The sequence below is a fragment of the Hyla sarda genome, chromosome 2 (genome assembly GCF_029499605.1).
Source record: "Hyla sarda isolate aHylSar1 chromosome 2, aHylSar1.hap1, whole genome shotgun sequence".
NCBI classification, from domain to species: domain Eukaryota; kingdom Metazoa; phylum Chordata; class Amphibia; order Anura; family Hylidae; genus Hyla; species Hyla sarda.
Window position 1 is genome coordinate 8,913,199 of NC_079190.1, and position 26,166 is coordinate 8,939,364.

General features: G+C 46.2%; 1 protein-coding gene across 4 annotated transcripts in view; it reads right to left on the reverse strand.

Annotated features, from left to right (window-relative positions):
- Positions 1–11,862: 11,862 nt before the first annotated feature.
- XRRA1 (X-ray radiation resistance associated 1) overlaps positions 11,863–26,166 on the reverse strand; it is a 102,044-nt gene continuing 87,740 nt past the window's right edge. For all 4 annotated transcript variants that reach the window (XM_056561085.1, XM_056561084.1, XM_056561086.1 and 1 more), the window contains exons 15-18: positions 24,578–24,752; positions 24,181–24,296; positions 12,614–12,716; positions 11,863–12,173 (exon numbers count right to left, since the gene is read on the reverse strand). In XM_056561085.1, the coding sequence (XP_056417060.1) occupies positions 11,914–12,173; positions 12,614–12,716; positions 24,181–24,296; positions 24,578–24,752 (654 nt within the window). In that variant the 3' untranslated portion in view covers positions 11,863–11,913. The remainder of the gene's footprint in view (positions 12,174–12,613; positions 12,717–24,180; positions 24,297–24,577; positions 24,753–26,166) is intronic.

Here is a 26,166-nt window from a genome sequence, read left to right on the forward strand (position 1 = left end):
TTGGGAAACGCTGAATTAGGCAGAGGTGGTGATCCTGTTACAGCACAGTCACCCAGCTTTCCAAGATTCCCAAATCATGTTGAGCACCCAGCTTTCTAAGTACGTAAAAAGTATTACAGCATCCCCCAAGGGGCGGTAACCCAGCTTTGCAAGAGTCCTTAATGCGAAATCCTGGGATTTGTTGAGCACCAAGCTTTTTAAGTACATAACAATTACAGCATGCCCAAAGGACAGTAACCCAGCTTTGCAAGGCTCCCGAATGTGAAATCCTGGGATTTGTTGAGCACCCAGCTTTCCAAGTACGTAACAATTATTACAGCATCCCCAAAGGATAGTAACCCAGCTTTGCAGGACTCTTGAATGCGAAATCCTGGGATTTGTTGAGCACCCAGCTTTTTAAAGGGGTACTACGGTGAAAACCTTTTTTCTTTTAAATCAACTGGTGTCAGAAAGTTTAAACATATTTGTAAATTACTTCTATTAAAAAAAATCTTAATCCTTCCTGTACTTATTAGCTGCTGAATACTACAGAGGAAATTCTTTTCTTTTTGGAATGCTCTCTGATGACATCACGAGCACAGTGCTCTCTGCTGACGTTATTATAATAATAACGCTTTATTTATTGTTGTCCTTAGTGGGATTTGAACCTAAGTCCCCAGCACTGCAAGGCAGCAGTGCTAACCACTGAGCCACCATGCTGCCCTTGACACACGTCTGCTATGCACGGTTGCTAAAATGGACAGAGATGTCAGCAGAGAGCACTGTGCTCGTGATGTCATCAGTGTTCCAAAAAGAAAGGAATTTCCTCTGTAGCATTCAGCAGCTAATAAGTACTGGAAGGATTAAGATGTTTTAATAGAAGTAATTTACAAATATGTTTAACTTTCTGCCACCAGTTGATTTAAAAGAAAAAAGGTTTTCACCGGAGTGCCCCTTTAAGTACGTAACAATTATTACAGCATCCCCAAGGGATGGTTACCCAGCTTTCTCATTCTTCCGAATGGAAAAAAAATGCACAATGATGTGGGTGGAGATATAGGCAGATTTTTTCATGCAGAGTCTTGCAAAGCTGGGTGATGGTCTGTGTGGCTGCCATTACTGCAAGCACAGGGCTTTTCCAGACTCTTGTGCATAAATGTGTCACTGTAGCTGGGAAGATCTTGGAAAGCTGGGTGCCCAACTATATGGCTGCTTCTGCTGTCTTGGGATGCTGGGAGTTGTAGTTTTGCAACAGCTGGAGGCGCTCTGGTTGGGAAACACTGTATTAGGCAGAGGTGGTGATCCCGTTGCAGTACAGTTACCCAGCTTTCCAAGACTCCCGAATGCGAAATCATGGGATTTGTTGAGCACCCAGCTTTCTAAGTACGTAACAATTATTACAGCATCCCCAAGGGACGGTTACCCAGCTTTCTCATTCTTCCGAATGGGAAAAAAATGCACAATGATGTGAGTGGAGATATAGGCAGATGTGTTCATGCAGAGTCTTGCAAAGCTGGGTGATGGTCTGTGTGGCTGCCATTACTGAAAGCACAGGGCTTTTCCAGACTCCTGTACATAAATGTGTCACTGTAGCTAGGAAGATCTTGGAAAGCTGGGTGCCCAACTATATGGCTGTTTCTGCTGTCTTGGGATGCTGGGAATTGTAGTTTTGCAACAGCTGGAGGCGCTCTGGTTGGGAAACCCTGCACCTGTGCAGTGTCTTTAGAAAGATGGGTGACAACCAAGATGGGATACTGTTACAGCAACGACATCCAGCTTTCCCTGATTCCTGAATGCAAGAGCGACTGTTCTAGGATATGATCTACATTATCTACATGAACAGATTTGTTGAGCACCCAGCTTTCTAAGTACGTAGCCGTTATTACAGCATCCTGAAAGGGTGTTCATCCAGCTTTCTCATACTGAATGGAAAATTAGTTACCAATAATATGGGAGAAGTGTTTATGCAGAGTCTTGGAAAGCAGTGTTCTGGCCTATGTGGCTGCCATTACAGAGCTTTCCCAAGACTCCTGTTTGTAAATGTGTTGCTATATAAATGGGAAGATTTTGGAAAGCTGGGTGCCCAGCTATATGGCCAGTATTACAGTACCTGCAAGGTTACTTATCCAGCTTTCCTAAATACCTGAATGGAAAGATCCTTTCAATTTAGTCATATGGGGTAGACAATGGGTAACAATGCAGAGTTTTGGAAAGCTGGGTGACTGCCTCTGTGGCGGCCATGGCTGTTCCCGCGGTCGTTCACCTTGTACCGTAGCGGCTCTCGGTCCGGTCACACTAAGGCAGTGTTTCCCAACCAGGATGCCTCCAGCTGTTGCAAAACTACAACTCCCAGCATGCTGGGAGTTGTAGTTTTGCAACAGCTGGAGGAACCCTGGTTGCGAAACACTGCACAAAGGGCTCTCCATGACTAAGCAGTGTGTGTATTACAGGTGAGGCGCAGGATACTGGGGGCGCCACCGCCTTAAAAAGCTTTAATCTTCATACACAGGGTCCTAAAGCTCTGCCTTCACACTCCTCTACACAAAAGTAAGGAAATGTCTCCAGTCACACCCAGAGCTGCATTATTTCTTCTACTCAAGTCACATCCAGAGCTGCATTTACAATCCTGTCTTATGCACCATTCACATCCAGAGCTGCATTCACAATCCTGTCTTATACACCATTCACATCCAGAGCTGCATTCACAATCCTGTCTTATACACCATTCACATCCAGAGCTGCATTCACAGTCCTGTCTTATACACCATTCACATCCAGAGCTGCATTCACTGTCCTGTCTTATACACCATTCACATCCAGAGCTGCATTCACTGTCCTGTCTTATACACCATTCACATCCAGAGCTGCATTTACAATCCTGTCTTATACACCATTCACATCCAGAGCTGCATTTACAATCCTGTCTTATACACCATTCACATCCAGAGCTGCATTTACAATCCTGTCTTATACACCATTCACATCCAGAGCTGCATTCACAATCCTGTCTTATACACCATTCACATCCAGAGCTGCATTCACAATCCTGTCTTATACACCATTCACATCCAAAGCTGCATTTACAATCCTGTCTTATACACCATTCACATCCAGAGCTGCATTTACAATCTTATCTTATACACCATTCACATCCAGAGCTGTAATCACAATCCTGTCTTATACACCATTCACATCCAGAGCTGCATTCACAATCCTGTCTTATACACCATTCACATCCAGAGCTGCATTTACAATCTTGTCTTATACACCATTCACATCCAGAGCTGTAATCACAATCCTGTCTTATACACCATTCACATCCAGAGCTGCATTCACAATCCTGTCTTATACACCATTCACATCCAGAGCTGCATTCACAATCCTGTCTTATACACCATTCACATCCAGAGCTGCATTCACAATCCTGTCTTATACACCATTCACATCCAAAGCTGCATTTACAATCCTGTCTTATACACCATTCACATCCAGAACTGCATTTACAATCTTATCTTATACACCATTCACATCCAGAGCTGTAATCACAATCCTGTCTTATACACCATTCACATCCAGAGCTGCATTCACAATCCTGTCTTATGCACCATTCACATCCAGAGCTGCATTTACAATCCTGTCTTATACACCATTCACATCCAGAGCTGCATTCACAATCCTGTCTTATACACCATTCACATCCAGAGCTGCATTTACAATCCTGTCTTATACACCATTCACATCCAGAGCTGCATTTACAATCCTGTCTTATACACCATTCACATCCAGAGCTGCATTCACAATCCTGTCTTATACACCATTCACATCCAGAGCTGCATTTACAATCCTGTCTTATACACCATTCACATCCAGAGCTGCATTTACAATCCTGTCTTAATCATTCACATCCAGAGCTGCATTCACAATCCTGTCTTATGCACCATTCACATCCAGAGCTGCATTTACAATCCTGTCTTATACACCATTCACATCCAGAGCTGCATTCACAATCCTGTCTTATACACCATTCACATCCAGAGCTGCATTTACAATCCTGTCTTATACATCATTCACATCCAGAGCTGCATTTACAATCCTGTCTTATACACCATTCACATCCAGAGCTGCATTCACAATCCTGTCTTATACACCATTCACATCCAGAGCTGCATTTACAATCCTGTCTTATACACCATTCACATCCAGAGCTGCATTTACAATCCTGTCTTATACACCATTCACATCCAGAGCTGCATTCACAATCCTGTCATATACACCATTCACATCCAGAGCTGCATTTACAATCCTGTCTTATACACCATTCACATCCAGAGCTGCATTTACAATCCTGTCTTATACACCATTCACATCCAGAGCTGCATTTACAATCCTGTATTATACACCATTCACATCCAGAGCTGCATTCACAATCCTGTCATATGCACCATTCACATCCAGAGCTGCATTCACAATCCTGTCATATGCACCATTCACATCCAGAGCAGCATTTACAATCCTGTACTATTCACCAGTCACCTCCAGCTCTGCCCTCAGTATGTTGCTCCTATATCATGTCCTCTATTCCACCCACATCCTGCATGTACAAACCTGTTGTAATGTGTTCTACTCCATTCACAACCAGAGCTGCATTGACAGTTCTCCTAGCTCTTATACCTGTTACTGCTTTGTGTACAGGAAACGCCATCTCCTGTAGTGTAGACGCGGTCTGACCTCACAGCTGATGGGATTCACTATCCAGCAGAAGTGTGAGTGCAGCTCTGGAGGACATGACAGCAGAATAGTGACTGGAGTCATTCCCGCAGCTCTGGAGGTGATCATTCACTACATTACGAGGATTTAGAGACCTGCGCGGACTCTGCGGTAGGAGTCGGAGCTGCACTTTAGGTCGTCCTCCTGTGAAGGTCACACGTACAGTATTCTGCGCAGATTTCACTGTTAACTAAATTAGTGAACGCCGCTTCAAATCCTGCGCATCAAATCTGTGCAGAATACTGTGTGTGTGAATAGACCCTAAAGGGGTATTCCGGGTTTATACATCTTATCCCCTATCCAAAGGATATGATTGCTAGGGACCCCTGTGATCTCGGTGCAGCACCAGCGCCCTTCCCTCTATATATAATATGTATGTGTGTATATGTGTATATATATATATATATATATATATATATGGCAGAATGCAGGGCACTGCACAGAGATGGCGGGGGTCCCCAGCAATCACATCCTTTGTATAGGGGATAAGATACATACAGACGGAAAACCCCTTTAAGGTTTGCTGCGCGCGGTATTAGTATTACACAGGCCTAATGCTATATACTCATGTTACATCTAGAGCTGCACTTACACTTCTTCTGTTTCCTAATGCTTTATACTCCAGTTACATCTAGAGCTGCACTTATAATTCATCTGTTTCCTAATGCTATATACTCATGTTACATCTAGAGCTGCACTTACACTTCTTCTGTTTCCTAATGCTTCATACTGCAGTTAGGTCCAGAGCTGCACTTACACTTCTTCTGTTTCCTAATGCTGTATATTCCAGTTACATCTAGAGCTGCACTTACACTTCTTCTGTTTCATAATGCTGTATATTCCAGTTACATCTAGAGCTGCACTTATAATTCATCTGTTTCCTAATGCTTTATATTCCAGTTACATCTAGAGCTGCACTTATAATTCATCTGTTTCCTAATGCTTCATACTGCAGTTAGGTCCAGAGCTGCACTTACACTTCTTCTGTTTCCTAATGCTTTATACTCCAGTTACATCTAGAGCTGCACTTACACTTCTTCTGTTTCCTAATGCTTTATACTCCAGTTACATCTAGAGCTGCACTTACACTTCTTCTGTTTCCTAATGCTGTATATTCCAGTTACATCTAGAGCTGCACTTATAATTAATCTGTTTCCTAATGCTTCATACTGCAGTTAGGTCCAGAGCTGCACTTACACTTCTTCTGTTTCCTAATGCTTTATACTCCAGTTACATCTAGAGCTGCACTTACACTTCTTCTGTTTCCTAATGCTTCATACTGCAGTTAGGTCCAGAGCTGCACTTACACTTCTTCTGTTTCCTAATGCTTTATACTCCAGTTACATCTAGAGCTGCACTTACACTTCTTCTGTTTCCTAATGCTTTATACTCCAGTTACATCTAGAGCTGCACTTACACTTCTTCTGTTTCCTAATGCTTTATACTCCAGTTACATCTAGAGCTGCACTTACACTTCTTCTGTTTCCTAATGCTTTATACTCCAGTTACATCTAGAGCTGCACTTACACTTCTTCTGTTTCCTAATGCTGTATATTCCAGTTACATCTAGAGCTGCACTTATAATTCATCTGTTTCCTAATGCTTCATACTGCAGTTAGGTCCAGAGCTGCACTTACACTTCTTCTGTTTCCTAATGCTTCATACTGCAGTTAGGTCCAGAGCTGCACTTACACTTCTTCTGTTTCCTAATGCTTTATACTCCAGTTACATCTAGAGCTGCACTTACAATTCTGCTGTTACCTACTATAAGCAGCTGAGCGCGCGTCATAGCCAGGACTTGTGGCTAATGCCAAACCTCACCGATCCGGGTGATGTCCGGCATAAATCCTTTAGACACCGCAATCAACTTTGATATTGATATTGACAGCCGGTCAGCTCAGGGATGCTGGTCGGGATCACCAGTGAAATTGCAGCCGGAGTTCCCTTATCATGCTCCGTGGCAGGCAGTAGTAAAGGAGCAGCGATAACACTGATGAATGGCATAGCACTGATCAGTGTGTAATAGTCCCCTATGGGGACTAAAAAATTGTGAAAAAAATGTGAACAAAAAAAAGTTAACCCCTTCCCTAATAAAAGCTTGAATCACCCCCTTTTCAAAAATTTTAAAATAAAATTTTTTATATATATATATATATATATATATATATATATACATACATACATACACACACTGCCCAAAAAACTAAAGGGAACACTAAGATAACACATCCTAGATCTGAATGAACTAATCGTATGAAATCCTTTCCTCTTTACATAGTTGAATGTGACAACAAAATCACCAAAAATGATCAATGGAAATCAAATGTATTAACCCCTGGAGGTCTGGATATGGAGTCACCCTCAAAATCACAGTGGGAAAACCCCACTACAGGCCGATCCTACTTTATGTAATGTCCTTAATACAAGTCCCAATGAGGCTCAGTAGTGTGTGTGGCCTCCACGTGCCTGTATGACCTCCCTACAATGCCTGGGCATGATCCTGATGAGGTGGGGGATGGTCTCCTGAGGGATGTCCTCCCAGACCTGGACTAAAGCATCCGCCCACTCCTGGACAGTCTGTGGTGGATGGAGCGAGACGTCCCAGATGGGCTCAATCGGATTCAGGGGAACGGGCGGCCAGTCCATAGCATCAATGCCTTCCTCTTGTAGGAACTGCTGACACACTCCAGCCACATGAGGCCTAGCATTGTCTTGTATTAGGAGGAACCCAACCGCACCAGCATATGGTCTCACAAGGGGTCTGAGGATCTCGGTACCTAATGGCAGTCAGGCTACCTCTGGCAAGCACATGGAGGGCTGTGTGGCCCCCCAAAGAAATGCCACCCCACACCATTACTGACCCACCACCAAACCAGTCATGCTGGAGGATGTTGCAGGCAGCAGAACGTTCTCCATGGCGTCTCCAGACTCTGTCACATGTGCTCAGTGTGAACCTGCTTTCATCTGTGAAGAGCACAGGGCGCCAGTGGTGAATTTGCCAATCTTGGTGTTCTCTGGCAAATGCCAAACGTCCTGCATGGTGTTGGGCTGTAAGCACATCCCCCACCTGTGGACGGCGGACCCTCATACCACCCTCATGGAGTCTGTTTCTGACCGTTTGAGTGGACACATGCACATTTGTGACCTGCTGGAGGTCATTTTGCAGGGCTCTGGCAGTGCTCCTCCTTGCACAAAGGCGGAGGTAGCGGTCCTGCTGCGGGGTTTTTGCCCTCCTACGGCCTCCTCCACGTCTCCTGATGTACTGGCCTGTCTCCTGGTAGCGCCTCCATGTTCTGGACACTACACTGACAGACACAGCAGACCTTCTTGCCACAGCTCGCATTGATGTGCCATCCTGGATGAGCTGCACTACCTGAGCCACTTGTGTGGGTTGTAGACTCCGCCTCATGCTACCACTAGAGTGAAAGCACCGCCAGCATTCAAAAGTGACCAAAACATCAGCCAGGAAGCATAGGAACTGAGAAGTGGTCTCTGGTCACCACCTGCAGAACCACTCCTTTATTGGGGGTGTCTTGGTAATTGCCTATAATTTCCACGTGTTGTCTGTTCCATGTGAAATTGATTGTCAATCAGTGTTCTTCCTGAGTGGACAGTGGGATCTCACACAAGTGTCAGTGACTTGGAGTTACATTGTGTTGTTTATGTTACCTTTATGTTTTTTGAGCAGTGTATATATATATATATATATATATATATATATATATATATATATATATATAAAGCCCTTCCTCTAATAAAAAGACATTAAAAAAAAACTGTCACATGACATTGAGAAAAAGTATTGGTCATTAGTATCAATTAGTACTTATAAAAAAAGGATCGGTACTCTGACGTGGTCCTAAAACCATTGTATTGGGACATCCCTACTTTATACTTACTCCAGTTAGGTCCAGAGCTGCACCCACAATTGTTCGGTTTCCTAATGCTTTATACTCCCGTTACAGCCAAGCTGCACTCACAATTGCCTTAAACTCCAGTTACTTCCTGAGCTGCAAGCACAATTCTGCTGTAACCTCACGCTTTAAACTCCAGTTAGGTCCGGAGCTGCACTCACAATTCTGCTGTTTCCTAATGCTTTCTACTCCAGTTAGGTCCAAAGCTGCACTCACAATTCTGCTGTTTCCTAATGCTTTCTACTCCAGTTAGGTCCAAAGCTGCACTCACAATTGTTCTATTTCCTAATGCTTTATACTCCAGTTAGGTCCGGAGCTGCACTCACAATTCTGCTGTTTCCTAATGCTTTAAACTCTAGTTAGGTCCAAAGCTGCACTCACAATTGTTCTATTTTGAAATGCTTTATACTCCAGTTAGTTCCGGAGCTTTACTCACAATTCTGCTGTTTCCTAATGCTTTATACTCCAGTGAGATCCATAGCTTCAATCACAATTGTTCTATTACCTAATGCTTTATACTCCAGTTAAGTCCGGAGCTGCACTCTCTGTTTCCTAATGCTTTATACTCCAGTTAGGTCCGGAGCTGCACTCTCTGTTTCCTAATGCTTTATACTCCAGTTAGGTCCGGAGCTGCACTCTCTGTTTCCTAATGCTTTATACTCCAGTTAGGTCCAGAGCTGCACTCTCTGTTTCCTAATGCTTTATACTCCAGTTAGGTCCGGAGCTGCACTCTCTGTTTCCTAATGCTTTATACTCCAGTTAGGTCCAGAGCTGCACTCTCTGTTTCCTAATGCTTTATACTCCAGTTAGGTCTGGAGCTGCACTCACAATTCTGCTGTCACCTAATGTTTTATCCTCCAGTTACATGCAGAGCTGAATTCACAGAGATGTCTTATATACGTGTCACATCCGGAGCTGCATTCCTAGTTCTGCTGGCCATGTCCCCACAGATGGAGATCACAAATCCTATAGACCAGTGGTCTCCAACCTGCGGACCTCCAGATGTTGCAAAACTACAACTCCCAGCATGCCCGGACAGCCCAACGGCTGTGCGGGCATGCTGGGAGTTGTAGTTTTGCAACATCTGGAGGTCCACAGGTTGGAGACCACTGCTATAGACAAACACTACAGTCAGCCGCTCCCCGGGATGATAACAGAGAACAATAGACTTTACCTGCAGAGTCTGTACGTATAATTGACTCCTCCCACATATACAGACAGGAATGACTTTATATATCAATCCGATTTTCCAGACCTGACCGGTATTTTTTTTCTATGGGACTTTTAAAAATGAAAAATCTGATGGATTAATACAAAAAACTGACATCAAACACCAAAACAGCGCCCCCGCTCTACCTGGTAGGTGTCTGCACGAATGACCAGGAGCAGTGGCCTCAAGCAGATCAGGATGGACGCCACAGGTTCATCATCATCTTTACTGAATAATGATAAAACATGTAAAAATAGGCCTGACGTGTTTTGGTCTCCAGACCTTATTCCTAAACCCGGCCTATGATTAAGGTCTGAGGACCAAAACACGCCAGGCCCATTTTTATATGTTTTATCATTATTCAGTAAAGAAGATGTTTTCAACCTGATCCAGTTTGCTGAACTTCTTACGGTTGCTGTACTGGAACACAACATTACTGTTTCTTCTTACACTTATACATAAGACCGGAACTGCTGGCACAGCCTAGATACAGAACTAATCTGTACTCACTATTCTGCTGGTGGGGGTCACTGTGTACATACATTACATTACTTATCCTGTGCTGATCCTGAGTTATATCCTGTATTATACTCCAGAGCTGTACTTACTATTCTGCTGGTGGGGGTCACTGTGTACTGATCCTGAGTTATATCCTGTATTATACTCCAGGGCTGTACTCACTATTCTGCTGGTGAGGTCATTGTGTACATACATTACATTACATATCCTGTACTGATCCTGAGTTATATCCTGTATTATACTCCAGAGCTGTACTTACTATTCTGCTGGTGAGGTCACGGTGTATATACATTACATTACTTATCCTGTACTGATCCTGAGTAATATCCTGTATTATACTTCAGAGCTGTACTCACTATTCTGCTGGTGAGGTCACTGTGTACATACATTACATTACTTATCCTGTACTGATCCTGAGTTATATCCTGTATTATACTCCAGAGCTGTACTCACTATTCTGCTGGTGGAGTCACTGTGTACATACATTACATTACTTATCCTGTACTGATCCTGAGTTATATCCTGTATTATACCCCAGAGCTGTACTCACTATTCTGCTGGTGAGGTCACTGTGTACATACATTACATTACTGATCCTGTACTGATCCTGAGTTATATCCTGTATTATACTCCAGAGCTGTACTCACTATTCTGCTGGTGAGGTCACTGTGTACATACATTACATTACTCACCCTGTACTGATCCTGAGTTATATCCTGTATTATACTCCAGAGCTGTACTTGCTATTCTGCTGGTGAGATCACTGTGTATATACATTACATTACTTATCCTGTACTGATCCTGAGTTATATCCTGTATTATACTGCAGAGCTGTACTCACTATTCTGCTGGTGAGGTCACTGTGTACATACATTACATTACTGATCCTGTACTGATCCTGAGTTATATCCTGTATTATACTCCGGAGCTGTACTCACTATTCTGCTGGTGAGGTCACTGTGTACATACATTACATTATTTATCCTGTACTGATCCTGAGTTATATCCTGTATTATACCCCAGAGCTGTACTCACTATTCTGCTGGTGGGGTCACTGTGTACATACATTACATTACTTATCCTGCACTGATCCTGAGTTATATCCTGTATTATACTCCAGAGCTGTACTCACTATTCTGCTGGTGAGGTCACTGTGTACATACATTACATTACTGATCCTGTACTGATCCTGAGTTATATCCTGTATTATACTCCAGAGCTGTACTCACTATTCTGCTGGTGAGGTCACTGTGTACATACATTACATTACTTATCCTGTACTGATCCTGAGTTATATCCTGTATTATACTCCGGAGCTGTACTCACTATTCTGCTGGTGAGGTCACTGTGTACATACATTACTTATCCTGTACTGATCCTGAGTTATATCCTGTATTATAGTGAAGCAGAATGTTGAGTGCAGCGCTGTAGTATCAGTAATGTAAGTGTTCTAGCTCTGTATGTAGATTCGTTGTATATTTAGGGGGTGACACTTTTGGTAGTTGTTCAGAATGTTTTATTTCCTCAGATGTCCTCGTGGTCTGGAGACTTCCCAGGTCTCCCTGCTCCTCGTCTTCTCCCATTTGTCGCCCTCTTGTGGTTGCTCTCCCCTTTCCTCTGGGCCTGCAGCAGTTGTCGGGCAGTGTTCCGGAGGTCGGCCTCCACCTCAGACGCCCGTATCGCCGCCTCCTCATGGAATCGTTTATATTTCTCCTGTAATTCCTTCAGCAGCAGTTTTGCTTCTTTGTGTTCTTTCCTGGGACTTCCCTCCCGTATGGCAAAGTCTACACAGAGAAGAATCTGGTCACTGACTAATCCACAGAGACATTCTCATCTATTATAAGAGCATAACCTACCTAGAGGGGCCTCCACCACCTACCCCGAGGGGCCTCCACCACCTACCCCGAGGGGCCTCCACCACCTACCTCGAGGGGCCTCCACCACCTACCTAGAGGGGCCTCCACCACCTACCTAGAGGGGCCTCCACCACCTACCTAGAGGGGCCTCCACCACCTACCTAGAGGGGCCTCCACCACCTACCTAGAGGGGTCTCCACCACCTACCTCGAGGGGCCTCCACCACCTACCTCGAGGGGCCTCCATCACCTACCTAGAGGGGCCTCCACCACCTACCTAGAGGGGCCTCCACCACCTACCTAGAGGGGTCTCCACCACCTACCTAGAGGGGCCTCCACCACCTACCTAGAGGGGCCTCCACCACCTACCTAGAGGGGCCTCCACCACCTGCTGCCGCTCCTTCATGTTCCTCAACACTTCAGCCACTAGGTCCTCCCGAGTCTTCTGAGACGACAAGTGACATGATCCAAACTGAAAGAAATGGATCAGTACAGGATCAGTACAGGATAAATAATGTATGTACACAGTGACCTCACCAGCAGAATAGTGAGTACAGCTCTGGGGTATAATACAGGATATAACTCAGGATCAGTACAGGATAAGTAATGTAATGTATGTACACAGTGACCTCACCAGCAGAATAGTGAGTACAGCTCTGGAGTATAATACAGGATATAACTCAGTATCAGTACAGGATAAGTAATGTAATGTATGTACACAGTGACCCCACCAGCAGAGTAGTGAGTACAGCTCTGGAGTATAATACAGGATATAACTCAGGATCAGTACAGGATAAGTAATGTATGTACACAGTGACATCACCAGCAGAATAGTGAGTACAGTTCTGGAGTATAATACAGGATATAACTCAGGATCAGTACAGGATAAGTAATGTATGTACACAGTGACCTCACCAGCAGAATAGTGAGTACAGCTCTGGAGTATAATACAGGATATAACTCAGGATTAGTACAGGATAAGTAATGTAATGTATGTACACAGTGACCTCACCAGCAGAATAGTGAGTACAGCTCTGGGGTATAATACAGGATATAACTCAGGATCAGTACAGGATAAGTAATGTAATGTATGTACACAGTGACCTCACCAGCAGAATAGTGAGTACAGCTCTGGAGTATAATACAGGATATAACTCAGTATCAGTACAGGATAAGTAATGTAATGTATGTACACAGTGACCCCACCAGCAGAGTAGTGAGTACAGCTCTGGAGTATAATACAGGATATAACTCAGGATCAGTACAGGATAAGTAATGTATGTACACAGTGACATCACCAGCAGAATAGTGAGTACAGTTCTGGAGTATAATACAGGATATAACTCAGGATCAGTACAGGATAAGTAATGTATGTACACAGTGACCTCACCAGCAGAATAGTGAGTACAGCTCTGGAGTATAATACAGGATATAACTCAGGATCAGTACAGGATAAGTAATGTAATGTATGTACACAGTGACCTCACCAGCAGAATAGTGAGTACAGCTCTGGGGTATAATACAGGATATAACTCAGGATCAGTACAGGATAAGTAATGTATGTACACAGTGACCTCACCAGCAGAATAGTGAGTACAGCTCTGGGGTATAATACAGGATATAACTCAGGATCAGTACAGGATAAGTAATGTAATGTATGTACACAGTGACCTCACCAGCAGAATAGTGAGTACAGCTCTGGAGTATAATACAGGATATAACTCAGGATCAGTACAGGATAAGTAATGTATGTACACAGTGACCTCACCAGCAGAATAGTGAGTACAGTTCTGGAGTATAATACAGGATATAACTCAGGATCAGTACAGGATAAGTAATGTAATGTATGTACACAGTGACTCCACCAGCAGAATAGTGAGTACAGCTCTGGAGTATAACACAGGATATAACTCAGGATCAGTACAGGATAAGTAATGTAATGTATGTACACAGTGACCCCACCAGCAGAATAGTGAGTGCAGCTCTGCAGTATAATACAGGATATAACTCAGGATCAGTACAGGATAAGTAATGTAATGTATGTACACAGTGACCTCACCAGCAGAATAGTGAGTACAGCTCTGGAGTATAATACAGGATATAACTCAGGATCAGTACATGATAAGTAATGTAATGTATGTACACAGTGACCTCACCAGCAGAATAGTTAGTACAGCTCTGGAGTATAATACAGGATATAACTCAGGATCAGTACAGGATAAGTAATGTAATGTATATACACAGTGACCTCACCAGCAGAATAGTGAGTACAGCTCTGGGGTATAATACAGGATATAACTCAGGATCAGTACAGGATAAGTAATGTAATGTATGTACACAGTGACCTCACCAGCAGAATAGTGAGTACAGCTCTGGAGTATAACACAGAATATAACTCAGGAGCAGTACAGGATAAGTAATGTAATGTATGTACACAGTGACTTCACCAGCAGAATAGTGAGTACAGCTCTCGAGTATAATACAGGATATAACTCAGGATCAGTACAGGATAAGTAATGTAATGTATGTACACAGTGACCTCACCAGCAGAATAGTGAGTACAGCTCTGGGGTATAATACAGGATATAACTCAGGATCAGTACAGGATAAGTAATGTAATGTATGTACACAGTGACCTCACCAGCAGAATAGTTAGTACAGCTCTGGAGTATAATACAGGATATAACTCAGGATCAGTACAGGATAAGTAATGTAATGTATGTACACAGTGACCTCACCAGCAGAATAGTGAGTACAGCTCTGGAGTATAATACAGGATATAACTCAGGATCAGTACAGGATAAGTAATGTAATGTATGTACACAGTGACCCCACCAGCAGAATAGTGAGTGCAGCTCTGGAGTATAATACAGGATATAATTCAGGATCAGTACAGGATAAGTAATGTAATGTATGTACACAGTGACCTCACCAGCAGAATAGTTAGTACAGCTCTGGAGTATAATACAGGATATAACTCAGGATCAGTACAGGATAAGTAATGTAATGTATGTACACAGTGACCCCACCAGCAGAATAGTGAGTACAGCTCTGGAGTATAATACAGGATATAACTCAGGATCAGTACAGGATAAGTAATGTAATGTATGTACACAGTGACCTCACCAGCAGAATAGTGAGTACAGCTCTGGAGTATAATACAGGATATAACTCAGGATCAGTACAGGATAAGTAATGTAATGTATGTACACAGTGACCTCACCAGCAGAATAGTTAGTACAGCTCTGGAGTATAATACAGGATATAACTCAGGATCAGTACAGGATAAGTAATGTAATGTATGTACACAGTGACCCCACCAGCAGAATAGTGAGTACAGCTCTGGAGTATAATACAGGATATAACTCAGGATCAGTACAGGATAAGTCATGTAATGTATGTACACAGTGACCTCACCAGCAGAATAGTTAGTACAGCTCTGGAGTATAATACAGGATATAACTCAGGATCAGTACAGGATAAGTAATGTAATGTATGTACACAGTGACCCCACCAGCAGAATAGTGAGTGCAGCTCTGGAGTATAATACAGGATATAATTCAGGATCAGTACAGGATAAGTAATGTAATGTATGTACACAGTGACCTCACCAGCAGAATAGTTAGTACAGCTCTGGAGTATAATACAGGATATAACTCAGGATCAGTACAGGATAAGTAATGTAATGTATGTACACAGTGACCCCACCAGCAGAATAGTGAGTACAGCTCTGGAGTATAATACAGGATATAACTCAGGATCAGTACAGGATAAGTAATGTAATGTATGTACACAGTGACCTCACCAGCAGAATAGTGAGTACAGCTCTGGAGTATAATACAGGATATAACTCAGGATCAGTACAGGATAAGTCATGTAATGTATGTACACAGTGACCTCACCAGCAGAATAGTTAGTACAGCTCTGGAGTATAATACAGGATATAACTCAGGATCAGTACAGGATTAGTAATGTAATGTATGTACACAGTGACCCCACCAGCAGAATAGTGAGTACAGCTCTGGAGTATAATACAGGATATAACTCAGGATCAGTACAGGATAAGTCATGTAATGTATGTACACAGTGACCTCACCAGCAGAATAGTGAGTACAGCTCTGGAGTGCTGACCAATTAGTTGCGGGTGTGGTCGTGCTTCAGCTGTGCTGTGTGTCTGCTGTGTCTCCTGAGCTCCAGGGAATTACCATCTATTCCACCTGGGGCCTGCTTCCTCCTCCCCAGGGAGGGAGTGGGTTTCCAGGCATGAGTGAGGGAGGCGAGGCCCAGGCTTCTGCTCCTCGGAATAGGCCGCAGGGGAGCAGTAGAAGCCAGCAAGCGGCCGGAACATCGGAGGATTTGGGGGTGAGGCGTTCCACCAGGAGTCGCAGCAATGCTGCTCCAACTCCCCCCACAGAGGCGAGAAGCTCCAAGGTGGGATCCTCCTTGGGAAAGCTGGGTGCTGCCAGTGGAAAGCTGGGTTCGTCCGGAAGGAGGCAGAGTGCTCACGGAGGTGAAGCCGACCTCAGTGAGGAAGGCTGGGGAGTGCTGAGGACCCGGGAGTCTATTTCCACTTATACGTCCCGGGTAAAAAGTCACCTCCGTGAGTATGAAGACGCCTGTAAGGCCATCAGGAGGCTCCGAGAGGAACTGCGCTGTGCCCGTGCCAGAGCCAAGGTATCTCCTAAACGGAAAAAACCTGAGATCAAGGCAGAGATAAAAAGACTTATGGCTGAAATACAAGTTTTGGAGGAGAGGAGAGCAGCATTATTGGAGAAGAGTGGGCCATTTAAAGAAAAATTGGAAAATGAGGAGCGCTTCAGGGTGACAGAAGAAGAAAAAAATAAAAGGTTGATGGGGCTGCAACCTGACAGCCAGGTGGATGATGCGGAGGAGATGGAGGAAGAACTACAGCCAGATCCACCTGGTGGCCTGCGGCAACAGCAGCAGGCCCCGTACAGTGGGCCCCCTGCACAGCAACCAGCAGTATTACCTGCCGACTCAGGAGAGGACAGTGACAGCAGCTACCAGGGAGGGGCGCTAATGGCCCAGATCCGCATGCTGGAATCCCCAGTGTGTCCTCAGAATCTGGTGTTTGGAGATGAGCTCCCAAATGAGGCACCTGGGGGTAAGAAGAAAAAGACCAAGCCAAAGCAGCAAGAAGTGGTGAGTTACATCTACACCCCCCTCCCTGTATACCCTGAGTCGGCCGCAGGGTCAGCTCATTGTGCAAGCCCCGTTACCCAGCCCAGCCCGTGTTCTGTGGTGGACTCGGTGCAAAGGCGCGGGGAGAGTACAAATACTGAAAGGGCGCAGAGCTCCATGCCTGTTTGCAGTAGCAGGGATGGAGCAGAGAAGGCATCGGCCGCAAGGCCGTACAGTGAGGGCGGCCCAGCGGTGGGCAGAGAGGCAGACTCCGGTGCTGTAGTTCGCTCCCCTGTGGGAGAGGGGGGTGAGTCAGTGCCGGAGATAGTAAAGGGCATAACGGACACTCCCAAAAGTGAAGAAAAACGTTTGTTTTGTATTGGTGCCGCTGATCCCATTGATCAGCGGCGCCATGAAAAGACTGGAGATGATGCTGATGAGGCGGAGGGCACTAATAAGAACAGGGCTGGGGCCTCCACTAGACCGGGCAAGCATGCTGCCTGGTCCCTTAAAGGGCCAGCGGAGGTTGTCCCAGCCCCAGTGCCCCGTGATGCTGAGGCAAAACGGGGAAAAACATCATCATCATCATCGTTTCCCGGATTTGCTATTTCTGGTCCAGCTAGAGTGAATGAGAAGGTAAATGGGGGTGCGGGGTGTATGACTGGGGAGCGGATGGAGGTTAATGTTATTGGAGAAGGTGATTTTGCTGTTGCTGTAATTGGGGGTGGTGGTGATGGGACTACAGATGAGGCTATTGGAAACAATGTTGTTGGGGGAAGTGCTAATGTTGTTATTGGGGGTGGTGGGGATGTTGTCATTAGAAGTGGTGTAGGTGTAGGGTCTGGTCCGGTTGCCCCCCCAGTGGTGACAGATCATAGGAGTTATGCCAATGTCACTGCTGGGGGAAGTAGAATATTTTCCTCGTCTCCTGACTCTAGGGACGGTTTATTGCAGCGACGTCTCCTGGAAGCTCTGAAAAAGGGGGAAAGGTCGATTAATGTAGAGGGTAGAGCAGTTGATCTGTCTTTCTGGATAGAGAGACACGGTCTCTCTGCCTTCCGAGAGGAAAGAGGGGGCGATACTGTGTGGTCCCTCCCAACAGCCGGGGCAGGTAGTAACCGTAGGAATGTGGTCCGTCTTCGGTGGCAGGGCGAAGATATGTGTCCTTCAAGGACCAAAGTGGTTGAGCTCTTGCTAAAGATGGGCTTCAAGGCAGTTGATATCTTTGCCTTGATACATCCCTACGGTGCTCCTGAATTCGATATCAGTTTTGTTCGGCCAGAGGGGCTTGAGCTTTTCTGGTCGAATTATGAATTGGTAAAGAATGAGCCCGGCTGGCGAGACTTTGCCGTACAGGCATTGTCTCGTCAAAACGAAATCAAGAGAGTGACCGTTTTGACCCGTAACAAATCACTCTCTTGTGTTGACATCATCACCTGGTTAGGACGGTATGGCGAGGTAATGGGGGTCCCGCAGAAGAACAGGGACGAGTTTGGCATCTGGTCAGGAGCCTGGACGTTTTTGGTAAAACTTAAACGTTCAGGAAATACAGTTACCCATATTCCATCCTCTGCCTTTCTCGGCAGGGATCGTATCCAGATTTTCTACCGGGGTCAGCCGAAGCTCTGTCACAGATGTGGTGACCCCACACACTTCAGTGCAAACTGTACGGTGCAGAAATGTGCCTTGTGTGGGGGTGTAGGCCATCTTGCCGCATCTTGTGCAGAGATTAGGTGTCACCTGTGTGGTGACTTAGGTCACCCATTCAGTCGTTGTCCTCGTTCTTTCGCTAATGCGGTCTTGTCCCCAGCGGGTGAAGATCACGAGCCGGAATCTGCTGGGGAGGGGACTAGCAGGGGTGGAGGAACTGAGGGGTCAGTGAGGAACAGCAAGACGTCTTGATAAACGCCAAAGGGATAGGGTGATGGGGAAAGCCCGGGTCACCGGGACGACCTCTCATTCTGTCCCAGAGGCCAACCTTGCTGCTGAGACCCCGAGGGATGGCGAGTTGAATGAGGAGGTCAGGAGGATCCAGAATGAGGAAGGTGCTATCTCCTCAGATAGCGTGGAGGAGGATGATGGGGGATGGCAGAAGGAGACACGAAAGCGGGGTACAAGTAGAAAAAAGGGAGATTTAAGATCTTCTCCCACCCTGGTCCAGGTGCCAAAGGAAGGCAAAACTGACTCCCCTCTGGTTGGCCTTTCCAATCGATTCCGACCCCTCAGGGACATCTCCTCCTCTTCTTCGGAAGGGGAGGATGAGGGGGAGGTGGCAGAGGGGCTTCCAGGGGGCGCCGAGTCCTCTTCCCCTGGGGAGGTTATGTCCTCGGGGGAAGGGACTGGCCTAGAATCCGGAGATGAGGAAAGTAAAACGACGTCTGGTGAGATGGACACTTCTATTTCTCTAAAAAGGGTGAAGAGTTCTTCTGATGTGGAGGGTGAGAAGGGGAGTGGGAAAAAGAAAGCTGTCTAACTCAATCACCCTTGATGGCGGCACCCTCTCCGTTGACGCTGGCGTCCATTAATGTCGCCAGCATTAAGTCAGATACAGCTCGTTTTGCTGCCTATGATTTTTTTTTTTTGCCCATATTAATGCTGATATTTTATTTTTGCAGGAGACCAGGCTAACAGATATGTCATCTATCTACAAGGCTAAAAGAGAGTGGAGGAATGGGCCCTCCAACTGGTCTCTTGGGGCCGAGCCGTATAGCGGAGTGGCGGTCCTTTTTACCGCAGCGGTAGAATGCCGACGGGTTATCGAGTTAGAAATGGGGAGGTGCCTGATCTTAGATGTCCTCATGAGGGGACAAGAACTTCGCCTTATTAACATCTACGGCCCACAGTCTAAGTGGGACCGGAAGTGTCTCTTTATGAGGATCAAGCCCTATCTTTTTACAAGTCGGCAGGTGGTCTTTGGAGGGGACTTTAATGCTGTCACGAGGCCCCAAGACAGGGGAGGTGCCAGAGACAAGTTGACTTATGATAGCGTCGCCCTTAATAGCATAGCGAGTGAGGCTCGCCTGGTGGATGTCCACATCCGGCACACCCCAGGCCACGCGGGATTCACCTATCATAGGGGTTGTTGTAGGTCTAGGATAGACAGGTTTTATTTAAAGGAGGAAGCCGTCTCTTCAGCAGTGTCTGTTGTTGAGGTGGAGTTCTCCGATCACTGTTTAATTTTGTTTTCTCTGAATGTCACAGAGACCCCCCGGATGGGCAGAGGCTATTGGAAGCTGAATTCGTCTCTCTTGGAAGAAGCGGAGATAAGACAGTCCTTTGAGGATTTTCTTCAGAGCCAGGTACCATTGCTGGGCCTTTGTAGCAGTAAGTCAGAGTGGTGGGAGATCTTCAAGGAAAGGGTTGCGAGATTCTTCCGCCAGCTCTCGGGCCTCAGAAGCCTAAACAGGTACCGCTTGTACCAGGGCCTGAGGAAGAAACTTGAGAACCTTGTCTCGACTGGAGGTAGTCGTGATGATATCTCCAGAGTGAAGTCCTTGCTGATGAAGTGCCAGTACGATAGGCACGCATCTTTGGTTTTTGAGAGGGATTACGGGAAGTACCGCTCGCCCGACCCTTACAGAAACTGCAAGATGTCAGTGAATAGTAAAGTAGTCTCAGGACTGATTGATAGTACGGGATCCTTGAAAAGGTCCAGATCAGGGATCCTGGAGGTTGTCAGATCCTTCTACTCGCACCTCTTGGGAAGGAAGGATCTAGATCGAGATAAGGTATCAGCTTTCTTGGCTGAAACCGTCCCTGAACCAGGAGTAGACCCCTCTCTTGATGTTTTGACAGAGATGATCCGAGAAGAGGAAGTCAGGATGGCTATTGATGGGCTTGCCCTCAAGAAGTCACCCGGTCCGGATGGCTTAACATCTGAGTTCTATAAGACCTTTAAGGACACTTTGGTTCCCCTCTTGACCGCGGTTTTTAATGAGTGTCTATCCTCGGGCACTCTGCCAAAGTCAATGAGGAGGTCAGCGCTGATCATCCTGTCAAAGGGTAAAGACCCGTCCCACATTGAGAATTGGCGTCCCATAGCACTTCTCAATGCGGACATAAAGATTCTGGCAAAAGTGCTGTTTAACCGGTTGGTGGAGTTTGCACCCCGGCTCCTTTCGGGGGCTCAGCATTGCTCTGTTCCGGGCCGCAGTACATTTAGTGCTGTGCTCGGTGTCCGGGAGGCTGTGGAGCAGGGTAGGGCTGGCCACTGGAAGGGGTACTTGATGTCCTTGGATCAGGCAAAAGCGTTTGATCGGGTTAACCATGAGTACCTCTGGTCTGTCCTTCTGAGATATGGTCTGCCAGGGGGGTTTGTTGATTGGCTTAAGACCTTGTATGTAGGGGCAGAGAGTTTCCCGCTTGTGAATGGTTGGATTGGCCGCTCTTTTGAGGTTGGGTCTGGTGTCCGTCAGGGTTGTCCTTTGAGCCCTTTGCTGTACGTGTTTGCAATCGATCCTTTCCTTAGAAGAATTGATTGTGGGCCGTTGGCGGGGGTGAGAATGGACCTGGTGGTGCCGGATTCGGCTCTGAGGGCGGTAGCGTATGCTGATGATGTCACCGTGTTTGTCTCCTCACAAGAGGAAGGCCAATGGGTGATGTCAGAGGTGGACCGCTACTCGGAGGTATCCGGGTCCAAGATCAATCAGGATAAGTGTGAGAGTCTCTGGCTGGGAGGGGGAGATCCTGATTTTGATCTCCCGGACGCCCTTCCAGAGCCCCAGGAATCCGCAAAAGTCCTCGGCATCGAATTTGGTCAAGGGGATTACCCCAAACAAAACTGGGAAAGCAGGCTTAAGATCGCTGCTCAGAAGGTGGATCAGTGGAAGGGTTGGTCTTTGACCCTCCGGGAAAGGGTTAACCTGATGAAAACTTTCCTGCTCCCTTTGCTGATATATCTGGGCAGTGTATGCATGTTGCCAGAACCTCTTTGGACCCGGGTCTACAGTGTGTTCTTCCAAATGTTATGGGGGAATAGACTGAACCTAGTGAAGAGGGAGGTTACTTACCGTACGAGGAGACTAGGGGGGTTGTGTATGGTCAACCCTGTGGTGTTCCTAGTGAATACCTTTCTTAAGACCAATATAGCAAACCTCTGGTCAGAGAGGGCTCCTCCGTGGGTATCCTCCTGTAGGGGATGGTTTCGGCCTTTCTTCCAGGAATGGGAGACAGGAGGGCAAGTGAAGGATCTTCGCACACCACACGGGCATCTCCCGGCTTATGCTACCCCGGTTCTGAAGGTTATTCGTCGGTGGGGTCTGGGGATGTGGGAGATTAGGACTCTGTCGAGGAAATTCCTTGACAAGGGGGTCCTGTCTTCTCATTTCCAGAGGCCATTGGCGCTCAAGGACTGCCCAAGTCGGGATCTGGAGGTGGGTTTAGAGCTTTTGAATTCTATCAGGATCCCCTTGAAGTTTTGGGACTTGACTTGGCGCTGCTTCCATGGGAAACTGTGTGTGAGGGACAATCTGAAGTGCAGGAGCTCTGATGACCGGGGATGTCCCCGCGAAGAGTGTGGAGGCATGCTGGAAAGCATGGAGCATTTTCTGCTTCATTGTCCCTTTAACACAGAGGTTTACAACAGGGTGGGCGCTTCCATTGGTTGGCCTCGGCTGGCCAGTCTCTCCTATGCGGAATGGGCCTATGGGGCATTCAGAAACCTTGGAGGCTGGGACCAGTGCACTTTATTCCTAGTCAGCTCAGTGGTCAGGTATTACACGTGGAACGCACGGTGTTTAGTGTCGACGCAGCGTAAAATCCTCCCTGTGGGTGAGGTGGTTAGGAACATTCTTGGCGACCTGGTGAAGGTGCGTTCTCTGGAGTACGAGAGGCTGGGTGCTGGCAGGGCCTCTCGTCTGTGGAGGGGCTCTGCCTTTAAAGTGCCTTAGCCTGTTGTCTCCCTCTGGTGGTGGGCTGATGCTGGCACATTAGTCTTTTTGTTTTGTGCTGTAGATATATGGTGATATAGGGCTTGCAGGCACTGAACTTGAGCTTTAGGGGTTTGTGTGATTGAAAAGCCTTATTGTTGTTTGTTGTTTGGTTTGTATAGTTTGTATTATTTTGTATATATTTGTTTTGTTTGTACATTTATGTATATGTGTATATATGTATATATATATTGTATTTTTTTTCTAGGGATTGTGTTGTGTTGGGGTTCAGTGTTAGGTTGGGTGGTGGGTAGATGGGGGGAGGGGGGTTTCTGTGTGGGACTTTTTATTTTAAAAAAAAAAAAATCCTGGACTGGTTCATGGACGTCTGTTATCATGTACTGGGGGCATGGGATGCGGGACCAGCTCAGGGCCAAAAAAAATAAATAAATAAAATAAAATAAATAAATACATTGTATATTCTGTTTTTCTGTTTGCGGTGTTTGTTGGGGGTTTGACATATTTATTATTTTGGGTGGGGGAATGCAACCGGACCAGTTTTTAGTTATTGTTGTTATTATTATTACTGTAAGTATTATTATTATTGTAGAGTGTTTAGTAGTTGTTGTTATTATAGCGGTGTGTTTGGTGAGAATGAGGCTGGACCAGAAGATACTTGGTTGGACATTTTTGGACTAATATGGACTCATTTTTGTATATATTATACAGGTGTATGTTGTTTGTATTATTGTTATGGTGATGTTTGTTCTTTTTGTAATGTTTTATATTTTTTAATAAAAGATCTACAGGATATAACTCAGGATCAGTACAGGATAAGTAATGTAATGTATGTACACAGTGACCCCACCAGCAGAATAGTGAGTGCAGCTCTGCAGTATAATACAAGACGTATGCAGGGAGACTCACCTTGCTCTCTCGGGGGATGTACATCTTCTGGATACTGTGCTGTCTGGGTTTGAAGTCCCCGTACACAAGCAGATGTCTGAGGGTGTACTCCAGGGCCCGCACGTTGTTCTGAATACCTGTAATGGACAGATAGATAAATGTATAATAGACGGGACATACAGCAGCACTCTGCAGAAGTAGATTGATTAAAGGGATACTCTAGGACAGTGGTGTCCAAACTGCGGCCCTCCAGATGTTGCAAAACTACAACTTCCAGGATACCTGGACAGCCGTTGGCTGTCCCGGAATGCTGGAAGTTGTAGTTTTGCAACATCTGGAGGGCCACAGTTTGGAGACCACTTCTCTAGGATGTCCTCAGGGTGCTGAGCCCATACATGCACCCGTACCCAACACTCACCAACGGGTTCTATGAAGCCCGGATAGGCTCCCACATCATACAGCTCCTCGTACCCTCTGAACCTCTCTGGGATTCTCTTAGGTGGTGCCTCCTCCTTATCTTTCGGGTCTCGCTCCTCGGGGGCGGGGCTGCGGATGTGGAGAGACTCTGCAGAAGAATCTGGTATATTGTCAACCTAGGAGGGAAGAAAGTGTAACAATCGTGCACGTCATATAATAGTGTTAAATGGAATTTACATGTGACATAAGTATTCATATCCTTCACTATATCATGTGACATAAGTATTCATACCCTTTTCTCAGGACTTAGGTGAAGCCCATTCGCAGTGATTCCGGCCTCCAGTCTTCTTGGGGATGAGGCCACAAGGTTTATCCACCAGGATATGGGGATTTTCACTGCAGGGAAGGTATTGGGCAGGTGATGGGAAGTGCCTGGTTTCCCCCAGACATGATGCTGCCCCCACCATGATCACTGTAGGGATGGTATTGGGCAGGTGATGGGCAGTGCCTGGTTTTCTCCAGACATGATGCTGCCCCCACCATGATCACTGTAGGGATGGTATTGGGCAGGTGATGGGCAGTGCCTGGTTTCCTCCAGACATGATGCTGCCCCCACCATGATCACTGTAGGGATGGTATTGGGCAGGTGATGGGAAGTGCCTGGTTTCCTCCAGACATGATGCTGCCCCCACCATGATCACTGTAGGGATGGTATTGGGCAGGTGATGGGCAGTGCCTGGTTTCCCCCAGACATGATGCTGCCCCCACCATGATCACTGTAGGGATGGTATTGGGCAGGTGATGGGCAGTGCCTGGTTTCCTCCACACATGATGCTTCCCCCACCATGATCACTGTAGGGATGGTATTGGGCAGGTGATGGGCAGTGCCTGGTTTCCTCCAGACATGATGCTGCCCCCACCATGATCACTGTAGGGATGGTATTGGGCAGGTGATGGGCAGTGCCTGGTTTCCTCCAGACATGATGCAGCCCCCACCATGATCACTGTAGGGATGATAGTGGGCAGGTGATGGGCAGTACCTGGTTTCCCCCAGACATGATGCTGCCCCCCCCATGATCACTGTAGGGATGGTATTGGGCAGGTGATGGGCAGTACCTGGTTTCCTCCAGACATGATGCTGCCCCCACCATGATCACTGTAGGGATGGTATTGGGCAGGTGATGGGCAGTGCCTGGTTTCCTCCAGACATTATGCTGTCCCCCGCCATGATCACTGTAGGGATGGTATTGGGCAGGTGATGGGCAGTACCTGGTTTCCCCCAGACATGATGCTGCCCCCACCATGATCACTGCATGGATGGTATTGGGCAGGTGATGGGCAGTGCCTGGATTCCCCCAGACATGATGCTGCCCCCACCATGATCACTGTAGGGATGGTATTGGGCAGGTGATGGGCAGTATCTGGTTTCCTCCAGACATGATGTTTAGAATTGAGGCCAGAAACTTCAATCTTGGTTTCCTCAAACATGAGAATCTTGTTCCTCACAGTCTGATCCTTTAGATCCTTCTCTGTAATCTCCAGGTGTCTTCCATGTGTTATTACTGTGGAGGCTTCTTTCTTCTATAAAGC